The 26,947-nt window shown below is 30.3% G+C and overlaps 3 protein-coding genes and 2 pseudogenes across 9 annotated transcripts in view; 2 read left to right on the top strand and 3 right to left on the bottom strand.

The window, feature by feature from the left end:
- Positions 1-3,970, bottom strand: part of LOC107166827 (discoidin domain-containing receptor 2-like) — a 323,537-nt gene extending 319,567 nt beyond the window's left edge. Inside the window, exons 1-3 of the mRNA XM_089225581.1 lie at positions 3,678-3,970; positions 2,611-2,780; positions 578-799 (exon numbers count right to left, since the gene is read on the bottom strand). The gene's annotated coding sequence lies outside the window, so the exon portion shown is untranslated. The remainder of the gene's footprint in view (positions 1-577; positions 800-2,610; positions 2,781-3,677) is intronic.
- On the top strand, positions 1,378-7,408 carry LOC149056123 (uncharacterized). 5 transcript variants are annotated; one of them, XM_089225587.1, is made up of 8 exons: positions 1,480-1,673; positions 2,000-2,200; positions 4,586-5,274; positions 5,419-5,477; positions 5,538-5,686; positions 5,794-5,951; positions 6,695-6,888; positions 6,953-7,408. In XM_089225587.1, exons 2-8 carry the CDS (start codon positions 2,061-2,063, stop codon positions 7,241-7,243), a joined length of 1,680 nt encoding a protein of 559 aa, XP_089081713.1. In that variant the 5' UTR covers positions 1,480-1,673; positions 2,000-2,060; the 3' UTR covers positions 7,244-7,408. The 5 variants fall into 5 exon arrangements, with proteins under 5 accessions (XP_089081710.1, XP_089081713.1, XP_089081712.1 ...); XM_089225586.1 differs by having other exon boundaries at positions 1,481-1,673; positions 5,338-5,477; XM_089225584.1 differs by lacking the exon at positions 1,480-1,673 and adding an exon at positions 1,378-1,455 and having other exon boundaries at positions 4,586-5,477.
- A 1,810-nt stretch (positions 7,409-9,218) lies between these two features.
- Positions 9,219-12,468, bottom strand: LOC107172656 (heat shock protein 70 B2 pseudogene; annotated as a pseudogene).
- Positions 12,469-14,001: 1,533 nt separating this feature from the next.
- LOC107171143 (polypeptide N-acetylgalactosaminyltransferase 35A-like) lies at positions 14,002-20,637 on the bottom strand. 3 transcript variants are annotated; one of them, XM_089226171.1, is made up of 12 exons: positions 20,377-20,635; positions 20,075-20,302; positions 19,855-19,996; positions 19,603-19,769; positions 19,397-19,530; positions 18,553-18,797; positions 18,366-18,483; positions 18,066-18,218; positions 16,517-16,759; positions 16,349-16,450; positions 16,163-16,294; positions 14,002-14,263 (listed from the first exon to the last, which is right to left on the bottom strand). In XM_089226171.1, the coding sequence occupies exons 2-12, from the start codon at positions 20,268-20,270 to the stop codon at positions 14,129-14,131; spliced, it is 1,767 nt and encodes a 588-aa protein (XP_089082297.1). In that variant the 5' UTR covers positions 20,271-20,302; positions 20,377-20,635; the 3' UTR covers positions 14,002-14,128. The 3 variants fall into 3 exon arrangements, with proteins under 3 accessions (XP_089082297.1, XP_089082296.1, XP_089082298.1); XM_089226170.1 differs by having other exon boundaries at positions 20,371-20,635; XM_089226172.1 differs by lacking the exon at positions 16,163-16,294 and having other exon boundaries at positions 20,371-20,637.
- Positions 20,638-22,354: 1,717 nt separating this feature from the next.
- LOC149056124 (heat shock protein 70 B2 pseudogene) lies at positions 22,355-25,604 on the top strand (annotated as a pseudogene).
- Positions 25,605-26,947: the final 1,343 nt, after the last annotated feature.

The raw sequence follows: 26,947 nt of genomic DNA on the forward strand, positions 1-26,947 counted from the left end.
ATTGATTTGCATATACTTAGAAGAATAGATACTTTAGAATATTATTATATAGAAATTAATAGGTATCCTATCACCATTCACCCCTCTATTTAAGCCACAAGAACTGTTTTTTGGTCTATTTATTAAGGAATAATAAGTATTTAAATCCAATATAATTATAATTAAAGTTGTCAATAATATTAAAAACATTAAATAGCAATAAATTCTCTGCATGCAGCCGTACTTGTTTGATCACCCTAAAATTTAAACAAATTTATCCCTAATTAAATAAATATGATATACCTAAGTTTTAAATAGAAGTACCACTAAACTAGGCTGAATTTAATTTATATTTTCTTTATTGTTGATTAATGACAACTTGAATTTATAACTATTTTAAATTATACATTATAATTTTTAATAGGTATACATAAAGATTTATTTTGAATTTTGATAATCATTATTATTTTATTTTAGTTTAAGCTTAAAATTTACATGGTTAGGTCCAGTCGGTCTTAGAAAGCCTGCGGCCTAGTAAGACTATTACCATTGTCCCACCTGGCCAGTCCACCTCTATATTTGTGTAATAGGTACTTACCCCAGTGTCATTGCTAACATTTCTCCTTCATTTAGTATATCAATTCTAGTAACCTTACATTCCAGATGTTGTCGTACCAGCATTAAAAGCTCTTCAAAAGTTGATGATGACATTCTTGTAAAATTGAAAAAGAGGTCAGAATTGAATAGTTGATGTTCACTTAACATTGTGGAATAATGGCTATGAACTAAACGTTCACAAAGTAAAGGACATATCCGCCATCTGGATTATAAACAATTCATACACATTACACATATTAGAAAACTTTAACTAGGCCATGTGGCCCACTCACATCCCCGCACCTACATTCATATATAATATTAAATATACTATTTGTAATTTGTATACTACCTATTTATTATGTATTAAAGAAACTAGAATCACATAATAAAATTGAAAATCATCTACCGATCTACCTACAGTCAATAAAGATTTTGGTAAATCAATAATTACTTTCTATTAGCGTTTGATGAAATCTCTTCAAGTAAAAACAATAAACAAGAAATCATACAAACTTTACTCCACTGCACTTTACAGTTATATTCATAAACTGCTCTATTATACAACTGTTGGTCAATATTGTTGAGTATTTATAGATTAATTCAATATGTTAAAAACTTTAATTGTATAGTTATAACTAAATGTTATTATTGTCATTAACAAAAAGGTATTATTAATATAAGTTTAAACTTCATATTGTTATATTTCATATTTATGTATAGATTAAAAAAGCCCGCGGAATATCATAAACTTGATAAATAAACATATTGGTAACATTGGTAGGTACGTGAAAAAAACGTAGAAAACACACGACACGGTGTACAAAATGGTCAAGCACGACACAACACGAAATGACGAGATGTGAATCCCCTTTCAAGGTAAAATCTAATTTTATTCCGTCCTTATAGATATCAGTGGTAAAATCCCTGAAATGAAATTGACTATTTTTTTTTTACAATATTATAACCAATATTATTATTCTGTGATTATAACCTAAAGTATATTCTGAATAATTCTCGTAATCACACCATAGTACAATACTGAATATTAATTACTGATCTTATAATCGTGTATTTTGTGTGCATAATCTTATACCGTAAGTTATTATATTTAATAAAAGTTAAATGATGATGAGTGAAGGCCACCACTGAATAAAGCTAAACTCTAAATAATAATCATTTACCTATCATTTATCAATTTATCATTTCTTTTTCTTAATCATTGATGATTGATATTGTATTATTGTGTAATGTGTATTAAATTATATTATTAATATTACCGTATAATATTACATATAATACATATATATCGTAATATCATATTACTCAATTTACTCGTCAATTTATTAGTTCTTAGCTATCTGTCTCATTTATTTATTCAAATTATTGGCTTTTAAATTATATCGTTTAATATATTTTTAAGGTATTTTTCCATTTTCAAAATGTTAACGAAACTATATTAGTGAATATCATTTTTCAACTAAATGAGAATTATGATGAACCGTAATATGGGATCAAAATTCTACAATAATAACATCGAAGAAAACGATGGAGAAACTGACAATTATATTACATGTCCTTTATTACAACTAAAATATTCTAGGCCTAAAAAACCAATCACAAGGTATGTGAGTGTCTTTATTGATAAATATTTCTTGAATATATTATTTATGTATTAAGAGGTATTCAGGTCTATTGTATGTTGGTGAATTTACTTTTCTTGTATAGGTACCTAAGTTTTAGCCGATTTATTGAATTTTTAAACAAATATTTTTCCCAATACATTTTCAACTTACAAATAAATAATTAGGTACCTGCCTTACCTACATTATCCAATTATTAACATTACCTGTAGGCCATAAAACATGCTTTATATTGCTATTCTTTTTATTAACTACTTAGGTTTTAATATTTGTGGATTTAACCTCTTCACTATTTTTAAAAATTATTGTCTTTTTATATCATTAATTTCATTAAAAATGTTGGAGTACGTAGAGAAGTAGTGGACAAGTGGTTAACATTATGTGTGATAACCTTTGATCTCCAGGCAATTTATTAATTTACGCTGATGATTGGAAACAAAATCTGACAACAAAAACTGATTTTATTGATGTCGTTGGACTGGCCAATCCAAACAAAATTCTGTCGCCGCTTGATGTTTTTCTTATTTGAACCTCTATTTTTCTTATTTTGGTTTCTTTAATCTGTTATACATATTTAAAATTATTATAAATTTAGCTTTTGTAATATACCTAATATTTAATAATAATCAAAAACATTCATTAAAAAAAAGTTCTTGAATTCTAACAAAGTATAATTATCATGCATATTAATATATCTTTTACTGCCTACCCTCAATTTAGAAATATGTGTTTTTAGTCAATAATATACCGAACTATTAATTGTTTATAATAATTATTAATTATTATCATAGGCATGCGCAGACTTTATTCACAGGTTTAGGCAATAAGACAATTAGCCCAAAAAAAAAAAAATCACCTAACCTATATTGCACCTAAGATACTCAACATAATTTTATTGGATTTAAAGAAAGAATAAATAATTTATTCTAAAAAACAATTCTGAGCCGATAAGTGAACGCCACACCCACATGTTTTGTCTCTGTCGAACAAGCGCATAGCATATCAAATTTTACGATCAGCAGATCATGTATATCTCCATTAGTTTAAAATTTAGTGAATTGACCTATTATATAAATTAAAGGCAAAATTATTATCTAGAGCATCTCATTGACTTTAATTTTGATTTTAAAGCGAGTATTAAACATTTTAAAATTGTAAATTGATTGTATATCTAAAAATACTCATAATTCGCTTTAAAAGTAAAATATAATAAAAAATCCTATGATATGCCCTAGATCAGTGTTTCCCAACCTTTTTGCAATGGCGACCCATACATTTAATCTTTATTAGGTACGTGACCCCCCGCCCCTTAAAAAAAAGTATGCCTTAAATAAATAAGATTTTTACTATAATCCATTTTATCATTGAGTTTTTTTATAAAATACAATATACTGAATAATAATAACTTAATTAATAAATAAATAAAAAATAAATTATAAAAAAATACAAAAACTTAACTTTTCGTAGTCTCGATGTACCGCTCGTTGCTCAACTGCATATTATGGATTATGGACAAACGACCGAGACTGATCGCATCGACTAGTCACTAGTCATTAGCACATTTACCGATAAGATAAAAAAAAAATCCATTATCATAATAACTTTACATCATTTATTCTACAATACTAGTTATTTATACTATTTATCAATTTACGACTAAAATAACTGTAATCGTAACCGCGACCCATGGTTTGGGAAACGCTGCCCTAGATAATAATCTTGCCTTTATTTTTTATAATAGGTCAATGCCCTCTACATTTTGAGCTAACGGAAATAAACGTGATCTGCTGAGCGTAAAAATTTGGTATACTACACACTTGTACGACAGAGACAACATATGAGGGTGTGGCATCCTCTTAAACATTTTCTTTTACCACATATAGGACTCAATTTACAATCTAAGTTTTTTCAAATATACTACTTATACCTTCTTTGCTCTCTCAGAATTTAAAACCACACATAATTTTACAGTAGAATATTAAACAATGCATTGTAAAAATAAGTAGTTTGAAATTTGAATTATATTTATTAAAAGAAAATGTATTATTTCTTAAAGATTTAGTATATATTATATTGACTTTTAACATATATTTATAAAGTTGTTACGTCTGTATAATTCATTTGCTGGTCACGAGAAAATTTAAAACTAAAAAACATTTTAATACTATATAATAAGATAGTATTTGCAGGCATACCCTGCATACCCTGTGTGCACGCCTATGATTATTATCAAAATGCATTTCTAAATCAATTATTTGTAATATTTATGTTTTATATAGGTACTGTGAAATTTTTATTTATCAGTTAGAAATTTAAAACATTTTTAATTATTATTTATATTCTTATTATTTTATTATTTATTTTAGTCGCTTAGGACAAAAAGCCAGATCTTTAAAACATAATAATGAAAATCGGGCATTATTTGAAAATAAAACAGCAGACGCAGATTTGGGAAGTTCATTTCAAGTACAGACCCCTAAAAAATTAGTTAATTCTTTTGAAAAACTTGATTTAGTTCAAGATACTCCATTTGTTCGTCCAGTAATTAAAGCTCAAAATCATAGCAATATAGAAACTCCAAGTGATACATTTACCAACTTAAACAGAAATACTGTTCGTAAATTAAATTTTAAACCAGCTCTTCCATTAAGTACCAAGCGGTCATTATATAATAACAAAGAAAATTTACCAAAACACTCAAAAGAAGAACTGAAACTAGAATCTAGGATTTTAACTCAAAGTAATATTAATACTGCTTCTTCTTCATTTACTATAGAAGAAAATGTTAATGGAATTGCAAACAAATTGCCAGTTGTCTTAAATGATGATACATGTTATACTTCTCCTGAAACATCTAAGTTCAATTATGATACTAGTGTGTATCATAGTATCAGAGAAACAACTTCCATACCAAAATCATTATTTTCGCCTTTTTCTAAAAACAGTTCTAATTCTTTAGTTGATTCTTCCTTGTCGACAGAACAATCAGAATGCCAACCTTTAGAGGCTCATCCTGGACATACTACACCAGAAGAACTAACTCATATAACTAAAAGTAATAATTCTGTTGTCCATACTCAATCTTCTACGTGTATTACTCCAGTTGTGTTTGTTCAAGATGAAGAGCTTAAACAATCAATTAATTTACATGGTAGTTTGTGTATTAAATGTGCCCATGAAAACTTTATATCTGTTAAAGGAATCAAGTATAGTATTCTTAACACGCTGGGACATGGCGGATCTAGTATTGTGTATGAGGTATCTTATCTGTTCTTTGTTTTGTTAATATTTTATTAATTAATTGTTTTATGTGATTAGGTCTTACATCCAGAAACTAATCAAGTAATGGCAATAAAAAAAGTTGACTTATCAGAAGTTGAAAATATTATAGCCAAAGGATACTTAAATGAAGTCAGTTTGTTACAAAATTTGCAAGATTGTGAAAGTGTTATTCGTTTATTTGACAGGTAAATTATTATTTTACTATTTTTTTTTTTTTTATCTTATAATTCAGTAACTGTAATTTATAAACTAAATTAAATTTAAATAACTACTTACAAATTAATTACTCTAGTCAGTATACTATCAAAGAAAAGATTCTTTACATGGTAATGGAAAAAGGTGATACAGATCTTTCAAAACTCATCCGTAGTACAAAAAATATGTCAGTTCACATGATTATGTACTATTGGACAGAAATGTTAACCACTGTTAATGAAATACATGCTAAAGGTAAGCAATAATAATTAAAAATAATAAATAAAATGTTATAATATTTTTACTACAATCTGTTTATAGATACCATCAAATTATATTTGTATGTGTTAAATGGAAATTTTATAACTAAAAATGTTAATAACTTTTATTTTTAATATTAAGTTTAAATACTTATTATAAAATTATTATATTTTATTTTAACAATATTTTCACACTTTTAATCACAAATTATAATAATTAAAACCAAAAAAAGTTAATTGGTTCACAAATTACTATGAGTACTAAGGCATAGAAAAAATATATAATTTAAGTCCTAATCTACTTCTAATATTTCTTGATCATAAATTTGTTTATGATATACTCTGTCCCAAAACAAAAGACAATGTAGCGACCAGTTTTTGTTCGATAGTGCACATTCTCCACCTAATACCTACCCAATGTGTATATATTAAACTTCTGCAACTTCAGTGCATACCTGAAGTTCTAAGACCATTGTTGGTGCTAAAATAAAATCTGGTGAAAAGAGAAAATAGGGGTCTCGTCACATAAACCGTCATTGACTATGCTCAAAAATTGTGCCTTCTCTTTTAAAACAAGAGTATAGTTTGAGCCATTTATAAAAAAATTATTAAATGTATAGATCATACGAATAAATAGACCAATAAAACATTTATAGAAAAACAATAATCATTTAATTTTAAAATAAGTTGTGATATAATAATTTTAAAATCATCTACTTTCGTTTTGATTTTTTATAGGTGTTATTCATTCAGATCTCAAACCTGCAAATTTCCTATTAGTTAGTGGTCGTTTAAAATTAATAGACTTTGGTATTGCATCAAAAATACAGGGTGACATGACAAGTGTATTGAAGGATGTAACTACTGGAACTTGGAACTATATGAGTCCAGAGTGTATAAGAAGTGGGGGCTCTAATTTTGAAGGACATAAAGTAAGATGGAAACTATATAGTTAACAACAATGAAAAATATTTTAAAGAATTGATTTTTATCTAGATCAACCAAAAATCAGATGTATGGTCATTGGGATGTATATTATATAGTCTAATTTATGGTAAGACTCCATATTCACATTTAACAAACACCTGGCAAAAGTTGCAGTCCATTGCTGAATCTAAGCAAAATATTAATTTTCCCAGTCATAGTAAAGTATTTACTCAAGGTATACCATCAGTACTTAAGCAAACAATGGAGTTATGTTTGATAAAAGATGTGAAAGCCAGACCATATGTCATTGATTTGTTGAAGCTTATTGAAAATACAGTATTTAAACCTATGACAGTATGAAATTGCATACTTTTTTTGTTGTTTTAATAATGTAATTTTATATTTATCTAAACTTTTCAAACATATTTTGTTTTTGTTTTTTATTTTGGGTATCGATCTAAAGCAGACCCATATAAATAAATATTATGATATATTATTTAATCAATAATTATTATATTATGTAAATGGTCTTTGTTTTTATTGTTTATACACATCTAGATGTTAGAAAGTAAGTTCAAGCATAAGATACATAATAATGGACTTGATGAGTAACTAAAGTATAAAGTATTTCATTAAAATTATTACTATACAAAAGATAGATAATAGTATTAGTTAATAGTTATTAACTTTGCAATTACATTTTTTTTTAATGATATAGGCACAACATAATATTATTTGTATAAGATTAGAACATAATATTATAACATAATATACATTATACAACCTAAACATACCAAGAGAGGGAGTTCTAATTTAGAAGGAAAAAGTGAGATTCATACTACATATATAGATATTACTGATGCGAAATACTTAAAAAAAATTATTTTTATATGGATAAATCAAAAACCAGGTGTATAGAATCAATGTGATGTATTTATACAAGGATAAGTATCAGTACTTAAAAACACAATGGAGTTATATTTGATAAAGTATGTGGACTATACTTAATATTGTCATTGGCTTATCGTAGATACAGTATTTAAATCTATGACAGTATAAATTGTATATTTTTAAAACATTTGTTATTATTTGTAAAAATAAGTTAAAAGTCGCATTGAAAAAATAGTACATGGTAAAATCTATAAGAATAATTCATCTGAAGTAATTAAAAAAGGATAAATATTTAACACAGCTTTACATAAAATAAATGATTTTCCGAAAAAAAAGAACAAATGCCAATTTTAACTTTGAAATCTATTTTATAAACGTTTTATGTTTTAATTTTACAAAATAATAATTTAAGGTGGCGCGGTCGAAAGCTCAACTTTGGAAAAGCACTGAGTGTACGTACCGGACTACCGGCACAATTGTTATTAGGTCTGGGATGGGGGTCCACCCGAATTTTTAGCAACAAAACAACACGTGTTCCAAACGAACCACCCCACTACTTCAAACAGCTAACGCCCATAGTTTCCGAACTTGTAATCAATATCAGAAAAAAACAACATTTAAGATTTCGTGTATTGCATCACATTGTCGTCAGACGATTTTCTTATCTAATTAAAGTTCAAAAACGAATAATCGTTAACATTACAATCTTCAATAAATTTTCGTTTCATTATTTCTATAACTATGTACCTACAACCTACATGATTAAATTTTCCAACTATTTTGACGATTTCTAAGCTATTTATAGAGATTTTCAATTTTGTTCTCTATTAATCAAAAATGTTGTTTACGTTGGGTCAATAAGATTAAAATATGGACACAAGTAAGTGATATTTAAACAAAGAAATAAAGAATAACAATTTTAATTATTTTATTAAGTTTAAAAATATTATTCGTGGGTACTGTACAATGTAAAATGTTATATTATTGTATAGATACACACAGACACAATATTTTCAAAAGTACCTAATTAATTTTACAAGAATTCAATCTAATGTAGTAATATCTAACAGATGAATAAATGACTTAAAAAGCAATAACATAAAATATAATTAGTACTTAAAGTAGTTATGGTAACATATAGGCCGACAGACTGTTTTCGTAAAAGTACAGTTACAGTGATTTTATGCTGTTGAATAATTTGATTTCAAATTCAACACATCTCTTACAATGACCACTCTAGGCATTTACAATGTATGGTTATCATCTTGCACACTAAGCACACATTTCTTGTTGATAATTTTTAAATATTTATTTCATTCGTAAGATATAAATACAAAAAAACAAATATGCATATTTCGATTTTATAACGTCTCGTATATATAACTTTCGAGTCCTATTTCTATACTAATGTTTTTTAAAAACTTTTGAAAGAAAAAAATATTCATTTGTAAGTAGATTTATTATATTATATTTATAATAAGATACCAAGTACGACAAGGTACAAGTGGCAACCTACAAGGTTTGAAACAATTTGCAATACACCTACAATCAGATAGGTAGATACGACATATTTTACATGTTACATCAACATTAGATACCAAACATTGAACTCTCTCCAAGATAAACAATGAGACAAAATGTATATACAAAGAGCTAATAAATATATTTATTATTTGAAAACATAGTTATTAGTTAACTATAAATATTACAATATAAAAATCAGTCTTGGCTTAAACCTAATGAATAACTATAGGAATATAGGAAACAAACAATATAGAATTGTAGTCGATAATAGCGTGTACAAATATAAATAATAAATGAGAACATTGTCAAAGGAATTAGTCGACTTCTTCGACGGTAGGTCCTCTAGAACCGGGGAAACCGTGAGCACCGGGAGGCACACCACCGGCGGCTTGTCCTGCACCGTGTATTTTCATCATTAGAGCCGAACAGCTCTTTTGGATTTCCTTTAGTTTGTACTCGTACTCTTCTTTGTCTGCCAACTGATTGTTATCCAACCATTGGACGACCGCGTCGCATTCCTGTTTGCCGGTATTCTTCTCCGATTCGGTCAACTTGTCGCCGGCCTCGTCTAACGCTTGTTTAACACCAAACACGTAGCTCTCCAACTGATTCTTGGCCGCGATCTTGGCTTTTTGACGTTCGTCCTCTTCTCTGTACTGCTCGGCCTCGCTGAGCATTCGATCGATTTCGGCCTGAGACAGGCGACCCTTGTCGTTCTTTATAACGATGTTCTTGGAACGCCCAGAGCTGTTTTCCTTGGCCGACACGTTTAAAATACCGTTGGCGTCCATGTCGAAAGTCACCTCGATCTTGGGTACACCCCTGGGCGCCGGAGGTATGCCGGTCAGGTCGAACGTTCCCAACAGATTATTGTCCTTAGTCATGGCCCTTTCCCCTTCGAACACCTGGATGGTAACAGCAGGTTGATTGTCCGCGTACGTGGTGAACGTTTGGGTTTGTTTGCACGGAATCGTGGAATTACGATCGACGATTTTGGTCATCACGCCCCCGGCGGTCTCGATGCCGAGCGACAGCGGGGTGACGTCAACGAGCAATACGTCTTGAATCGCAGAACTCGTGTCGCCACTGAGAATGGCCGCTTGCACCGCGGCACCGTAGGCTACCGCTTCGTCGGGGTTGATGGACAGGTTGAGCGGCTTGCCGCAGAAATAGTTTTGTAGGAGACTTTGGATTTTCGGGATCCTCGTCGAACCGCCCACGAGTACCACGTCGTGTATGTCGCCCTTGTCCAACTTTGCGTCCGCCAACGCTTTCTCCACTGGCTGCAGAGTCGATCTGAACAGATCCGCGCATAGCTCCTCGAAACGAGCTCGTGACACTCGTGTGTAGAAATCGATACCTTCCATCAGAGCGTCAATCTCTATTGTGGCCTCCGAGCTAGACGACAGCGTCCTCTTGGCCCGTTCGGCGGCCGTTCTCAACCGTCTCAACGCTCTCGGATTGGTATGCACGTCCTTTTTGGATTTTCTCTTGAACTCTTCGGCCAAATGACCCACCAGCCGGTTGTCGAAGTCTTCGCCTCCCAAGTGCGTGTCGCCCGCTGTTGATTTCACTTCGAATATGGAACCCTCGTCGATCTGCAGAACAGACACGTCAAACGTGCCACCACCCAAATCGAATATCAACACGTTCCTCTCTCCTTTCAGGTTCTTGTCCAGACCGTACGCCAAAGCCGCAGCTGTCGGTTCATTGATTATTCGCAATACGTTCAGACCGGCTATGACGCCCGCGTCCTTGGTCGCTTGTCTCTGCGAATCGTTGAAGTACGCCGGCACCGTTATGACAGCGTCCGTCACGTCACGGCCCAAATACGCTTCAGCGGTCTCCTTCATTTTCGTCAACACCATCGAACTGATTTCTTCCGGAGCGAACACTTTCCGTCCACCTTTGAATTCCACTTGGAGTTTAGGCTTACCGCAGTCGTTGACCACTTTGAACGGCCAGTGTTTGATGTCCGCTTGCGTCTTATCGTCGTCGAAACGACGGCCGATCAAACGCTTGGCGTCGAATACCGTATTGACGGGATTCATTGCCACCTGGTTCTTAGCCGCGTCGCCGATCAATCGTTCGGTGTCGGTGAATGCCACATAACTCGGAGTGGTCCTGTTACCTTGATCGTTAGCGATGACTTCTACTTTTCCGTGTTGCCAGATACCCACACAGGAATAGGTGGTACCCAGGTCGATACCGATCGCTGTTCTTCCAACCATTTCGCCAATAACGATCGATTTTATTCACGTAAAATAAATACGAAAAAATATTTAAAATTCAAAACTAAAACGTATACGTAGGTACACAACGTACAGTATACCAAAGTACCACAATATTCGATACCGATTTAAAATCGATTAGTGTTTAACACCGCGATCGAAAACTCGTGAATAACACACTGAAAATCGCGTAAATATAGTACTTAATAATAATTAATAATTATGTCTCGTTCAAAGAATCGCAATGACGACGTATTGCCGCTTAGAATTCGAACTTCAAACTAATACCGGGTACCGCGTTGCTAACGTTTATATATACCCGACCGGACGTTCGAGAAGGTTCGATATGATTCTCGCGCGTTGTTCTGGTCGTCGCGCCGTCCCCTTACTTCGTCGCTACCGACTGTGGCACACATTTTAGTTTTCACTACTATTAGTTATTACTATAAATATAATACCCTAATGGTGTAAATACTGTTATGGAACATTCGGGAATTTTCTCCGTATTTATACTATTACACCGAGTTTGCTTATAGTGCTCACTCCTAAAAATCGGCTATTTTTACGTTTATATATACCTAGCTAGTACCTATTACCTTTGTGTAGGAAGTTTGAGATAGACGGTATTAAAATTAAACAATGTTAATCTTTTTAATAATATAGGTATTAGATTCTACATCCAATGATGTTTTTTTTTCAATTCAAATTTTTTTTTCTCTAAAAACCGTTTACATCGGTTCTTATAGTGGAAAAAAAACACTTCAAATTTCAACTTTGAGAGTAGTATTCGGTTCTAATGAAAAGTTCTTGACAACATTGATTTCATTTTATTTCAAAACAATTTTTAATTGTATATAATGTTATGTGGAATGTGGATGTAGAACTACAGTGTTGCTGGATATTTTACTTTTCAATAGCAATAAAATAATTATCTTATTATAATATACTTGTTACATTAAATATTTTTATTTAAATAATTTGTACCTATACGTTTTCCTCGAAATTATTTTATCACGTCAAGTTATTTTTTCATTCAAAAAGTAATGCGTTACACAAAAGTTATATTTTTTTGAAAATAATTTAATAAGTATGACGATTAATATAAGTAGTATTGGTATACAGCCATACAGGTTAATGTAATTATTAATTGTTATGTAAATTTATATTAATATATAATAGTATAGGTATAATTTTGATTATGTAGATTCATTGTTAATGACATAATGTTAGATATATAAATACCTACTTAAAATACAAAATTTAATTTAAAAATTTAAAAAACCAGAGTTTTGCTAAGTTTAGACGAAATTTATTTTGTTGTTTGGTGTATCACACGAAATAATAATAGCCGTAGAAACATGATATTTTCAATGTTTCATTAAATTTAAAAAATATTTTGACTCTTTTTGAGCTTTGAAATTTTTTTTTATTTTAATCTCGATAAAAGTGAAAATTTAACACAAGGTTCTTCATAAGTTATCTTGTTGTTGTAACTCGTAATTTACAATCATAATCATCAAAATATACATTTATTTCCATCACTGGTAATTTTAAGTTGATAATATGTAAATGCATTGTTTTTTTACAAGTAATATGAATCCAACCTATTGGCTACCTTATTATTACTGATTATATATATTACCGCATTATAAATAAAATATAAAATGCCCTCCGCTAACAGACCATCTCCACTCGGAATTGATTATTTTTTTACAATAATTGAATATGTCATTGGATTCAAATTTACCATCATCCATTATAACAGTGACCCACTCAAAGCTTACTATATAGCTGAGCGACATCCACTTCAATATTTTTATAATTATTTTAGTATAATAGTATAAATAGTATAATATGAAATCTGCATTCATTTTGGGTAAATAAAACCAAGCCCGGATTAAGGGAGGCCATGGCCATGGGCCCATAACGGATATTCAATAATAGTGGTCCCCTTGCGAATAGTACTTTTTTTTCATTGAATTAGAAATATTTGGATATAGTAATAAATAATAATAGTATATTTTATAAATCAAAAGAAACATGTACACTGGACACTGGTATATAATATTTATTATTCAAGATAAAATTTTTGGAGGTAATTAATATCGATGATATAATTAAACTTAAGGATTGATTAATATTTATATTATTAAATAATAGTCGGAAAAACTTGAAATTTTGTATAAGCATTGTATTGAATATGAAGAATAACCTGTAATAATTTCAAGCTTTAATATTAAAAGGTTTATCACTCATAAATTTTACAAAAAAAAATTCTGAATTTGTCATCTTACCCCGTACTTGGATAATAATAATAATTGTTAATCATTATCACATAATCCTCATTCTTTTAATTTATGAAATACAATACTGTGATTTACAGTCATATACTTCAACTCAAGTCAAATATTTATAATACATAGTAGCACATTTTTACTATTTTCCAGTATTTTTTAAATAAATAGTAAATACTTTATACAAAAATTTAATATATTATACTTTAAAAATTTGTTTTAATGGCTATAGATCAAGATGAGATAATACTGTTTAAGTAAATTACAATACAATATGTCCAAAAACAGTTTCGAAGTATTTTAAATTATACAATAACTAAATTCCACTTGTTGTATGAGCTTTCATTATTGCAAATGTTCATTACAACATCTGCATTTATCCTTTTCTCATTTACACTTAAACATGTTCCAGCAGCTAAGTTATAAAATGCAGTGCCCTTCTATAAAAAAACAAAAATAAAATAATATTCTTAAAAGCAGTAACTTATAACATTTTTAAAGACTTTATAACTTTTTTAAGAAATACTTATTATAATTTTAGATTCTAAGCCAAAAAAATTGAAAATAAATTTGTTATGAAATGTTGTTTTCCTGTGTTTACTTTTTCTGAAGGTTTTTAAATATTGCCAGATTTCAAAATAAAAATACTGAACTTTTTAATATATAAAACAATTTCATAACATTTTATTTTAGTATGTTTCATAAGCATGAAATGAAAAATATGTCATAACTAATAATTAATAATCATTATGAAAAAAAAATATTGAATAAACCCATCAGAGTTAATTTTAACAAAGTTTGAGATATCTTAATTTGTAGGCATATATATTAAAAACAAATATTATGGTCCAACATTAATTATAAAACAATTGCAATTGAATCAAATTTTCTTTCGTTGAAAGAAATTATTATAATAACTGCTGAACAAAATAATAATTTAATAAACAATAATCAATAATCACTTGGTGATCAATGACTATTTGGTCACCTTTCACTAGTAGGGCTAAATACAGATTGTTCGTATATTATATCTCATGAAAGAATGACTGTTTTGAGTTTGAAGATTAAGCTACACAAACATTCAGTTTAGTTTCAATGGATTCTGTTTTTAATTGTTAATGCTCCACCAAATTTGTCATTTTTAAGGAGATATTTTTTTCGAATCGTCTTAAGTCAGATTTTCCCCTCCAATCGCCAGCGTCAAACACACTATGCATCCGTATGCACGTGTCATAAGTCATTAAATCAAAACATTCAAAATTAATAATGGACGTGAAATAGCAAACACCTAACAACAAATTAAATACTTCCAAAGGTTTGATTAAGAACATTTTTAAGATGCTTGAATTCATAAACAAGATTACTTTGTCATGGACGAAGCACTTTTTAAATTTTAGATGATCTTGATAGGGAAAAAAAATTATCAATTGTTTATATTTCATGATGAATATAATAAAAATTATTAAAAATATTAATATATTCTCCAACCATAGGTGCACATAGGGGGGTGCTTGGGGGTGCTTAGCACTCCCAGGTTTAAAATTAGCACCGCATAAACTATTTAAAATATTTATTACATAGTCATATCTTTTGAAATATTATTATATAAATCTGTTTATGTATATCAGGATATTTTGAAAATATCAACAGTTAGTTTATCAGCAGAAATGATGGTTTTAATGAATAGTCTACCAGCCAGCTTTATATATGAAGGCATGAAAAATCAATGTTATAAAAGTTTGTTTCCAAATGTCTGTAAGCAATTGGGAATAAAAATTCCAATTTCTTTGTCAACGTGTGAACGCTCCTTCTCAGCTATGTGTAGATTGAAAAACTGGTTACGCACCAATATGGGCCAAGAAAGATAGAAAGATTTACCAAGCTATCTACGCTTAGCATTGAGAGAGATCTTACTAATAAAATAGAGGGGGAAATTATAATGCAAACATTTGCAATATCAAACAGAAAATTAAATTTTGTCTAACATTAATAATTAATGATTACATGTTATTATAACTTTTAATATAATTACAAAATATTTATTTTTATTTTTAATAAAATTTATAATTATTGCAATGCAATTATTATAGTATTAGGGTGGTGTAGTGGGGGGCTTCGCTCCCCACGGGTCTGTGTACTATAAATTATTTCAGCACCCCCTAAATTCACACCCTATGTGCGCCTATGTCTCCAACCAAAGCAAAGTAAAATTATTTTTAAAATTGAATAAACTAAATTGAACTATTTGAACCGCCTTAATAATTTTTTTTAAGGTTCTTTTGAAAAAAAAATAGATAGGGTTTACAGGGGCTTTTATGATTAATAAATAATAAATTTACATCTTCTGTGTGTTTCCAACGCTGAGAACTTCCAGTTTCACTGCATTTTCCTATAATAGGATTACCTGAACCACTATCCAAACACAAGAGTTTTGATAAAACTAATTCTTCTTTATCTGTTTCATACCATATCTAAAACGATTTCCAAAATTTTAAAATCAGTTTAATATAAGTTTAAGTACCAACCTGTTCTTTGTTGCGAATACAAGACCTAAGAACTAGTCTACTATTTTTTGCTTGGTGACCTTTTGTAGGATGAATGCATAAATTTGTATTGCTCAAGTTAATCTAAGAGTGACAAAACAATAATTAGACATTATACATAAACCTATATCATAACAATAAAAAAATTACTAAAAATTTTGCAGTGTAGTTACGAATTCGTTTATTCCATGGTTGAAAAATGGGTTTGTCAACATTTCCTAACTTTTTATTAAGGCGATCAGCTTCATCAGTTGGTAATAACATTTCAGGATATACATTTTCTAAGTACCATTCAAAATTTTTGCAGTTCAGTTTAGTACGTAAAGCTTTTCTTTCAGACACATCACCATAATCTAAGCTCAATAGATCCATCCGTTTACTAATGAAGAATTTCTGTAATCAAATATTTTATTAAATCATTAAGAGAAAAGTATAACAAATAATAAATATGGTAGCAGTACAAAATGTGATCTACAAAAAAATATATATGTACTTATAAATTGTGATCATAGGCATATAAATAATTTATACCTCTATAATCATTATAGTATAATATGCAATTTGCATTAATTTTGGTTAAATAAAACTATGAAAGCGTATAGAGTATCTTAAATTTTTACTGTTTTATATACAGATACTTATACTTGGTTATTAAGTTTTAAATTTATTTTCACAATTATAAATTTATATAGCAACATACATAATAATTAATACTTATGCCATGTTAGAATATCTATGTTGTAACTCAAGTTGTCAACAATTATTGCCAAATGATAATCAACAAAAATTCACAAAAACTAAAACAGAATCATGATATAATATAATAGAACACTAACAAGTTATGTTAGTTATAAATGAAAAAGTAAAAAAAAAAATTCCGATGAATCATTTATAAAATAATAACTTGAAAATGTAATAAATGAGGATACCAAATATTTACTTCCATTTGAAAATCAATTATTATTTTTCACTTATACAGATCTAAATGGATGGCGTAGCAACATTACTAACCCTCATAAAAATTTTTCAAGTTATTTGGATTTGGGTCCATCAAATGTCTGTAAATTCATTTAATTCAACATCTTTGTTTAAAAAAAAGTAAATCAATAATTATTGACTAAAAATACTGAGTATTGAATAATTTTAGGGAATTACAAAAAAAAATTGTGGTGTCTAATTAATAACCTTAGGAAATTTGTGGAGATAATCTCTATTCATCTCGACAAAGAAACTCTTTAGAACAGGCATTCTTTTTGATGTCAAGGGCCAAATAATAAACATAAATTTTTCATGTAACACAATTTGATTTACTTTATTTTATTTTAAACAATAATGTATGGTTATATCAAATTTAGCTTGTTTAAGTTCATAACGGTAAGGTTAATTATTTAACAAGGTATCTACAAATAATGTTTTAACCCACAGTTTCCAGTCCATACAATCCTCTATAATTTGGGATTTTTACACAAATATAAGCGAGTTTCACATAAAATTTCTCTGAGCCCCATTTGGACTGAGGGTAGCGATCCCTGTTATAGAAGATTATAAGATTATCTTAAAGTTATAAAAGACATATTTGATACACCAAATCAATACTATTTGTAACGACTTCCAAAGTGGAATAAATAAGGTTATTAGATCATGTTTATTATATTTTTTAGATAACATATTACACCACTATCAAACATTGATAACTTACTTTAAAATCATCCATCCAGACATTGGCAAGTCGCAAAGAATTTCTAGCCATAGTGTCTTCGTGATTTGGAGCTGAGTATGGTCGATGCTGCCGAAATACATGTCCAACACGTGAACATGGTTCTATGTAAAGAGAGCCTCCACACATCCATACCTAAAAAATGAAAACAAAGTATGATATAAGTGATTCTAAACAAAAATAATGCTATAAAATAAGTGAACTCAAATGTCTAAGATAAATAACTTACTCATGCATAATAAATCATTTAGAATAGGTAACATGGTATCATTTATTTCTTACTCGAAATGATAACTCCAAATTTTCTCCACCCCAAATATTCATTCCGGAATCATATTGACCAATTTCATTGAAGTACTCTCTATCCACAGCAAATAGCCCTCCAGCAATTGTAGGTGTCCTTCAATTAAAATAATTTTGGATTATAATAGAAGATTAATTGTACATAGTATAGTAAATAATATATTACTTGATCGGTTTCACAAAATCTGTATCTGTTACTAGAGTACCTTTTGGTAAACTATCCCATTTAAAATGTAATCCCCAATTAAAACCACCTCTGACCAATGGAGACGATTTATAATCAAATGTATCTGGTTGAATAATATCAATAATAGGTGCAATAATTTGTGAACGATTATCACGCACTCTTGTCAAAAGTGGTTGAATCCAATCAGTATTTACTTCAACATGACTGTCAAGAAATATTAAAACCTGTTTAAATAAACAAAATAATTAATCTTAAAATTATTTGAAATAAAGAAGAACATTAAAACATTATAATCAGTTACTGATTATTTTGAAAAAATACACATACAAGATTTTATGTTAAAAAGTAGTATATAATTTTTAAACAAGACAGATATTTAATTTGAAATTTATTGAGATTAATAGTTTTATATACTGATTTTAAAATTGAGAGTAGGAATCATTGATCAAACAAAGTCTAAATGCATAATAAAGTCATGGTGGTTAGAGAGACAATTTACTTAATGTTGATTTAATAATTATAATACTGATTGTGACTTGTAGTTAATTGAAGGTTAATTATTTTTTTATTTTTAAACTTTAAGCAGAACTATAATTGAAGGTTATACTATATACTTATGGGGCTGGGGAGACTTATTATATATACTTATATATACTTATTATATATACTTATACATTGTACAAAATATATTCCTATACCTCTTTAACATTTAATTATTGTATGTATCATTGTAAACTAAATATCCTACCTACACTAATAGATATTTGAATACATATATTTATAGAATAACAATTATACAGTAAATATTTAATCCTTTAATTACTTGACCAGTTGCTAAATTAGCTCCAAATAATCTTGCACGAATAAGTCCTTCTCTTTTATTGGTTTTTTTAAGATGAACTTTACCTTGTAATATTTCATCTTTTATGTATTGGTCTACTGTTTGGTGAAGATTTTCTAAAACAAAAAATAAATAAATTTTGTAGGACGAAACAATGATAATGAAAATTACTTTTAGATTTTACTAACCTGAATCACTAAAATCATTTATTAATATTACTTCATGTAAAAGTTTACTTGGTGTACGTCTAATAACTGACTGTATGGTTCTAAAAAGAGCTTGTGGGTGTTCATTATAAAAACAAATTATAATACTAGCGCTGGGCAAGTTTTGATCATACTTTATCGTTGAACATCTGTAAAAAATAAAGTTTAAAATATATTATTATTTATTATGTATAAATTTATGTTTTATATTAATCAAACTCAACATTAACTTACAATTGATGCCTAGTGTCAGGTAAAGTATCACGATAATTACCTAATCTTAAACTAACCAAAGCATTGAAACCATGATCTTTGTATCCTTTATCCCTGATAGCTAAATCGTCTTCAGTTTTAATGATTCCTAGATCATTAAGATCTATACAAAAATAATATTGTACATTAAGATTTACAAATAAAATTTTAAATAAGATAAGTAACATGCATGTACACTAACCATTTTTGTCCATATGATTCTTAAAGTATTTAGATTTCTGTTTTTTCACATACTCAAAAGTATTCTCTTTTCGAAACTGTTGTACATGTGAGTAATTATGAGGCCTGGTATTGAGTTTCCAATACATATACAAACTTAGAGACCAAGTAAGTGATGTAAACAAGCAACCAAATAAAAAAAATTTGTATCCGTTCATTTTTAATTAACTTTTGGGAAAATAATTCATTACTAAATATAAAAAAAGACAATTGTATTTACTATGTTTTTAAATTAAAATTATATTAAAACATAATTACAAATACACAGGTAAAATTCAAGTCCACAACATAACTAACTGAGATCCCCGATCATATTGTTATTAATAAAATGTATGATGAAAAACTACATAATGACGACCGACGCTTCAATAAAATGAGCAATGTAAACATGCAATATGCAATAATTATATTCTTACAATACTAAGTATTGCTAGCACGGAGGGCTAGAACTATTGTAATTATAAAATGATTGAAACATGAACTTCCGGATTTGTAAATCTTAAACATAATACCGTTGTGGTTATTATATATTTGTGTGATAGATAACAAAATCATTCAGTGACCACCACGTATAAGATGATAAAACATGATAATCTTAGATCCTGATAACACAATGTCAAAAATTAACAATAGTACAATCATTGATTAAGTAGGTATACTTAATCAATGGTACAATTAATAGTACAATAAATACAATACACGATTTTTGATTTCATGACTATAAAATGATTAATCGGAATTTTTTCTTTGACTTTTTCGTTAATAGAGTATGGGTAACTGTATATAAAACATTAACGATTTAAGATACTCTAATTATAGTTTTATTCAAGCCCGAATTAAGATAGTTTTGGACCTGGGGCCAAACAATTTTAGGGCCAAACAATTTTAGGGCCCATAGGCCATAACCATAATCAAAATTTTGGTAACCCATAAATAAAAATAATTAAGACAAAAAAACATAATATTTATAAATTTATTTTTATTTTTTAATTTTAACCTACAAAAATAAAATTTGTATGAGTATAAATAAGTTTTTCTTGATTTTTGGGCACCAAACTCTTTAATTATATCATCGGTATTAATTACCTCCAAAAATTTTATCTTGAATAATAAATATTATATACCAGTGTCCAGTGTACATGTTTCTTTTGATTTATAAAATATACTATTATTATTTATTACTATATCCAAATATTTCTAATTCAATGAAAAAAAAGTACTATTCGCAAGGGGACCACTATTATTGAATATCCGTTATGGGCCCATGGCCATGGCCTCCCTTAATCCGGGCTTGGTTTTATTTACCCAAAATGAATGCAGATTTCATATTATACTATTTATACTATTATACTAAAATAATTATAAAAATATTGAAGTGGATGTCGCTCAGCTATATAGTAAGCTTTGAGTGGGTCACTGTTATAATGGATGATGGTAAATTTGAATCCAATGACATATTCAATTATTGTAAAAAAATAATCAATTCCGAGTGGAGATGGTCTGTTAGCGGAGGGCATTTTATATTTTATTTATAATGCGGTAATATATATAATCAGTAATAATAAGGTAGCCAATAGGTTGGATTCATATTACTTGTAAAAAAACAATGCATTTACATATTATCAACTTAAAATTACCAGTGATGGAAATAAATGTATATTTTGATGATTATGATTGTAAATTACGAGTTACAACAACAAGATAACTTATGAAGAACCTTGTGTTAAATTTTCACTTTTATCGAGATTAAAATAAAAAAAAATTTCAAAGCTCAAAAAGAGTCAAAATATTTTTTAAATTTAATGAAACATTGAAAATATCATGTTTCTACGGCTATTATTATTTCGTGTGATACACCAAACAACAAAATAAATTTCGTCTAAACTTAGCAAAACTCTGGTTTTTTAAATTTTTAAATTAAATTTTGTATTTTAAGTAGGTATTTATATATCTAACATTATGTCATTAACAATGAATCTACATAATCAAAATTATACCTATACTATTATATATTAATATAAATTTACATAACAATTAATAATTACATTAACCTGTATGGCTGTATACCAATACTACTTATATTAATCGTCATACTTATTAAATTATTTTCAAAAAAATATAACTTTTGTGTAACGCATTACTTTTTGAATGAAAAAATAACTTGACGTGATAAAATAATTTCGAGGAAAACGTATAGGTACAAATTATTTAAATAAAAATATTTAATGTAACAAGTATATTATAATAAGATAATTATTTTATTGCTATTGAAAAGTAAAATATCCAGCAACACTGTAGTTCTACATCCACATTCCACATAACATTATATACAATTAAAAATTGTTTTGAAATAAAATGAAATCAATGTTGTCAAGAACTTTTCATTAGAACCGAATACTACTCTCAAAGTTGAAATTTGAAGTGTTTTTTTTCCACTATAAGAACCGATGTAAACGGTTTTTAGAGAAAAAAAAATTTGAATTGAAAAAAAAACATCATTGGATGTAGAATCTAATACCTATATTATTAAAAAGATTAACATTGTTTAATTTTAATACCGTCTATCTCAAACTTCCTACACAAAGGTAATAGGTACTAGCTAGGTATATATAAACGTAAAAATAGCCGATTTTTAGGAGTGAGCACTATAAGCAAACTCGGTGTAATAGTATAAATACGGAGAAAATTCCCGAATGTTCCATAACAGTATTTACACCATTAGGGTATTATATTTATAGTAATAACTAATAGTAGTGAAAACTAAAATGTGTGCCACAGTCGGTAGCGACGAAGTAAGGGGACGGCGCGACGACCAGAACAACGCGCGAGAATCATATCGAACCTTCTCGAACGTCCGGTCGGGTATATATAAACGTTAGCAACGCGGTACCCGGTATTAGTTTGAAGTTCGAATTCTAAGCGGCAATACGTCGTCATTGCGATTCTTTGAACGAGACATAATTATTAATTATTATTAAGTACTATATTTACGCGATTTTCAGTGTGTTATTCACGAGTTTTCGATCGCGGTGTTAAACACTAATCGATTTTAAATCGGTATCGAATATTGTGGTACTTTGGTATACTGTACGTTGTGTACCTACGTATACGTTTTAGTTTTGAATTTTAAATATTTTTTCGTATTTATTTTACGTGAATAAAATCGATCGTTATTGGCGAAATGGTTGGAAGAACAGCGATCGGTATCGACCTGGGTACCACCTATTCCTGTGTGGGTATCTGGCAACACGGAAAAGTAGAAGTCATCGCTAACGATCAAGGTAACAGGACCACTCCGAGTTATGTGGCATTCACCGACACCGAACGATTGATCGGCGACGCGGCTAAGAACCAGGTGGCAATGAATCCCGTCAATACGGTATTCGACGCCAAGCGTTTGATCGGCCGTCGTTTCGACGACGATAAGACGCAAGCGGACATCAAACACTGGCCGTTCAAAGTGGTCAACGACTGCGGTAAGCCTAAACTCCAAGTGGAATTCAAAGGTGGACGGAAAGTGTTCGCTCCGGAAGAAATCAGTTCGATGGTGTTGACGAAAATGAAGGAGACCGCTGAAGCGTATTTGGGCCGTGACGTGACGGACGCTGTCATAACGGTGCCGGCGTACTTCAACGATTCGCAGAGACAAGCGACCAAGGACGCGGGCGTCATAGCCGGTCTGAACGTATTGCGAATAATCAATGAACCGACAGCTGCGGCTTTGGCGTACGGTCTGGACAAGAACCTGAAAGGAGAGAGGAACGTGTTGATATTCGATTTGGGTGGTGGCACGTTTGACGTGTCTGTTCTGCAGATCGACGAGGGTTCCATATTCGAAGTGAAATCAACAGCGGGCGACACGCACTTGGGAGGCGAAGACTTCGACAACCGGCTGGTGGGTCATTTGGCCGAAGAGTTCAAGAGAAAATCCAAAAAGGACGTGCATACCAATCCGAGAGCGTTGAGACGGTTGAGAACGGCCGCCGAACGGGCCAAGAGGACGCTGTCGTCTAGCTCGGAGGCCACAATAGAGATTGACGCTCTGATGGAAGGTATCGATTTCTACACACGAGTGTCACGAGCTCGTTTCGAGGAGCTATGCGCGGATCTGTTCAGATCGACTCTGCAGCCAGTGGAGAAAGCGTTGGCGGACGCAAAGTTGGACAAGGGCGACATACACGACGTGGTACTCGTGGGCGGTTCGACGAGGATCCCGAAAATCCAAAGTCTCCTACAAAACTATTTCTGCGGCAAGCCGCTCAACCTGTCCATCAACCCCGACGAAGCGGTAGCCTACGGTGCCGCGGTGCAAGCGGCCATTCTCAGTGGCGACACGAGTTCTGCGATTCAAGACGTATTGCTCGTTGACGTCACCCCGCTGTCGCTCGGCATCGAGACCGCCGGGGGCGTGATGACCAAAATCGTCGATCGTAATTCCACGATTCCGTGCAAACAAACCCAAACGTTCACCACGTACGCGGACAATCAACCTGCTGTTACCATCCAGGTGTTCGAAGGGGAAAGGGCCATGACTAAGGACAATAATCTGTTGGGAACGTTCGACCTGACCGGCATACCTCCGGCGCCCAGGGGTGTACCCAAGATCGAGGTGACTTTCGACATGGACGCCAACGGTATTTTAAACGTGTCGGCCAAGGAAAACAGCTCTGGGCGTTCCAAGAACATCGTTATAAAGAACGACAAGGGTCGCCTGTCTCAGGCCGAAATCGATCGAATGCTCAGCGAGGCCGAGCAGTACAGAGAAGAGGACGAACGTCAAAAAGCCAAGATCGCGGCCAAGAATCAGTTGGAGAGCTACGTGTTTGGTGTTAAACAAGCGTTAGACGAGGCCGGCGACAAGTTGACCGAATCGGAGAAGAATACCGGCAAACAGGAATGCGACGCGGTCGTCCAATGGTTGGATAACAATCAGTTGGCAGACAAAGAAGAGTACGAGTACAAACTAAAGGAAATCCAAAAGAGCTGTTCGGCTCTAATGATGAAAATACACGGTGCAGGACAAGCCGCCGGTGGTGTGCCTCCCGGTGCTCACGGTTTCCCCGGTTCTAGAGGACCTACCGTCGAAGAAGTCGACTAATTCCTTTGACAATGTTCTCATTTATTATTTATATTTGTACACGCTATTATCGACTACAATTCTATATTGTTTGTTTCCTATATTCCTATAGTTATTCATTAGGTTTAAGCCAAGACTGATTTTTATATTGTAATATTTATAGTTAACTAATAACTATGTTTTCAAATAATAAATATATTTATTAGCTCTTTGTATATACATTTTGTCTCATTGTTTATCTTGGAGAGAGTTCAATGTTTGGTATCTAATGTTGATGTAACATGTAAAATATGTCGTATCTACCTATCTGATTGTAGGTGTATTGCAAATTGTTTCAAACCTTGTAGGTTGCCACTTGTACCTTGTCGTACTTGGTATCTTATTATAAATATAATATAATAAATCTACTTACAAATGAATATTTTTTTCTTTCAAAAGTTTTTAAAAAACATTAGTATAGAAATAGGACTCGAAAGTTATATATACGAGACGTTATAAAATCGAAATATGCATATTTGTTTTTTTGTATTTATATCTTACGAATGAAATAAATATTTAAAAATTATCAACAAGAAATGTGTGCTTAGTGTGCAAGATGATAACCATACATTGTAAATGCCTAGAGTGGTCATTGTAAGAGATGTGTTGAATTTGAAATCAAATTATTCAACAGCATAAAATCACTGTAACTGTACTTTTACGAAAACAGTCTGTCGGCCTATATGTTACCATAACTACTTTAAGTACTAATTATATTTTATGTTATTGCTTTTTAAGTCATTTATTCATCTGTTAGATATTACTACATTAGATTGAATTCTTGTAAAATTAATTAGGTACTTTTGAAAATATTGTGTCTGTGTGTATCTATACAATAATATAACATTTTACATTGTACAGTACCCACGAATAATATTTTTAAACTTAATAAAATAATTAAAATTGTTATTCTTTATTTCTTTGTTTAAATATCACTTACTTGTGTCCATATTTTAATCTTATTGACCCAACGTAAACAACATTTTTGATTAATAGAGAACAAAATTGAAAATCTCTATAAATAGCTTAGAAATCGTCAAAATAGTTGGAAAATTTAATCATGTAGGTTGTAGGTACATAGTTATAGAAATAATGAAACGAAAATTTATTGAAGATTGTAATGTTAACGATTATTCGTTTTTGAACTTTAATTAGATAAGAAAATCGTCTGACGACAATGTGATGCAATACACGAAATCTTAAATGTTGTTTTTTTCTGATATTGATTACCAGTTCGGAAACTATGGGCGTTAGCTGTTTGAAGTAGTGGGGTGGTTCGTTTGGAACACGTGTTGTTTTGTTGCTAAAAATTCGGGTGAACCCCCATCCCAGACCTAATAACAATTGTGCCGGTACGTACACTCAGTGCTTTTCCAAAGTTGAGCTTTCGACCGCGCCACCTTAAATTATTATTTTGTAAAATTAAAACATAAAATGTTTATAAAATAGATTGCAAAGTTAAAATTGGCATTTGTTCTTTTTTTTCGGAAAATCATTCATTTTATGTAAAGCTGTGTTAAATATTTATCCTTTTTTAATTACTTCAGATGAATTATTCTTATAGATTTTACCATGTACTATTTTTTCAATGCGACTTTTAACTTATTTTTACAAATAATAACAAATGTTTTAAAAATATACAATTTATACTGACATAGATTTAAATACTGTATCTACGATATGCCAATGACAATATTAAGTATAGTCCACATACTTTAT

The sequence above is a fragment of the Diuraphis noxia genome, unplaced genomic scaffold, assembly GCF_037042655.1.
Source record: "Diuraphis noxia isolate RWA-SAM2 unplaced genomic scaffold, SU_Dnox_SAM2 contig0004, whole genome shotgun sequence".
NCBI classification, from domain to species: Eukaryota; Metazoa; Arthropoda; class Insecta; order Hemiptera; family Aphididae; genus Diuraphis; species Diuraphis noxia.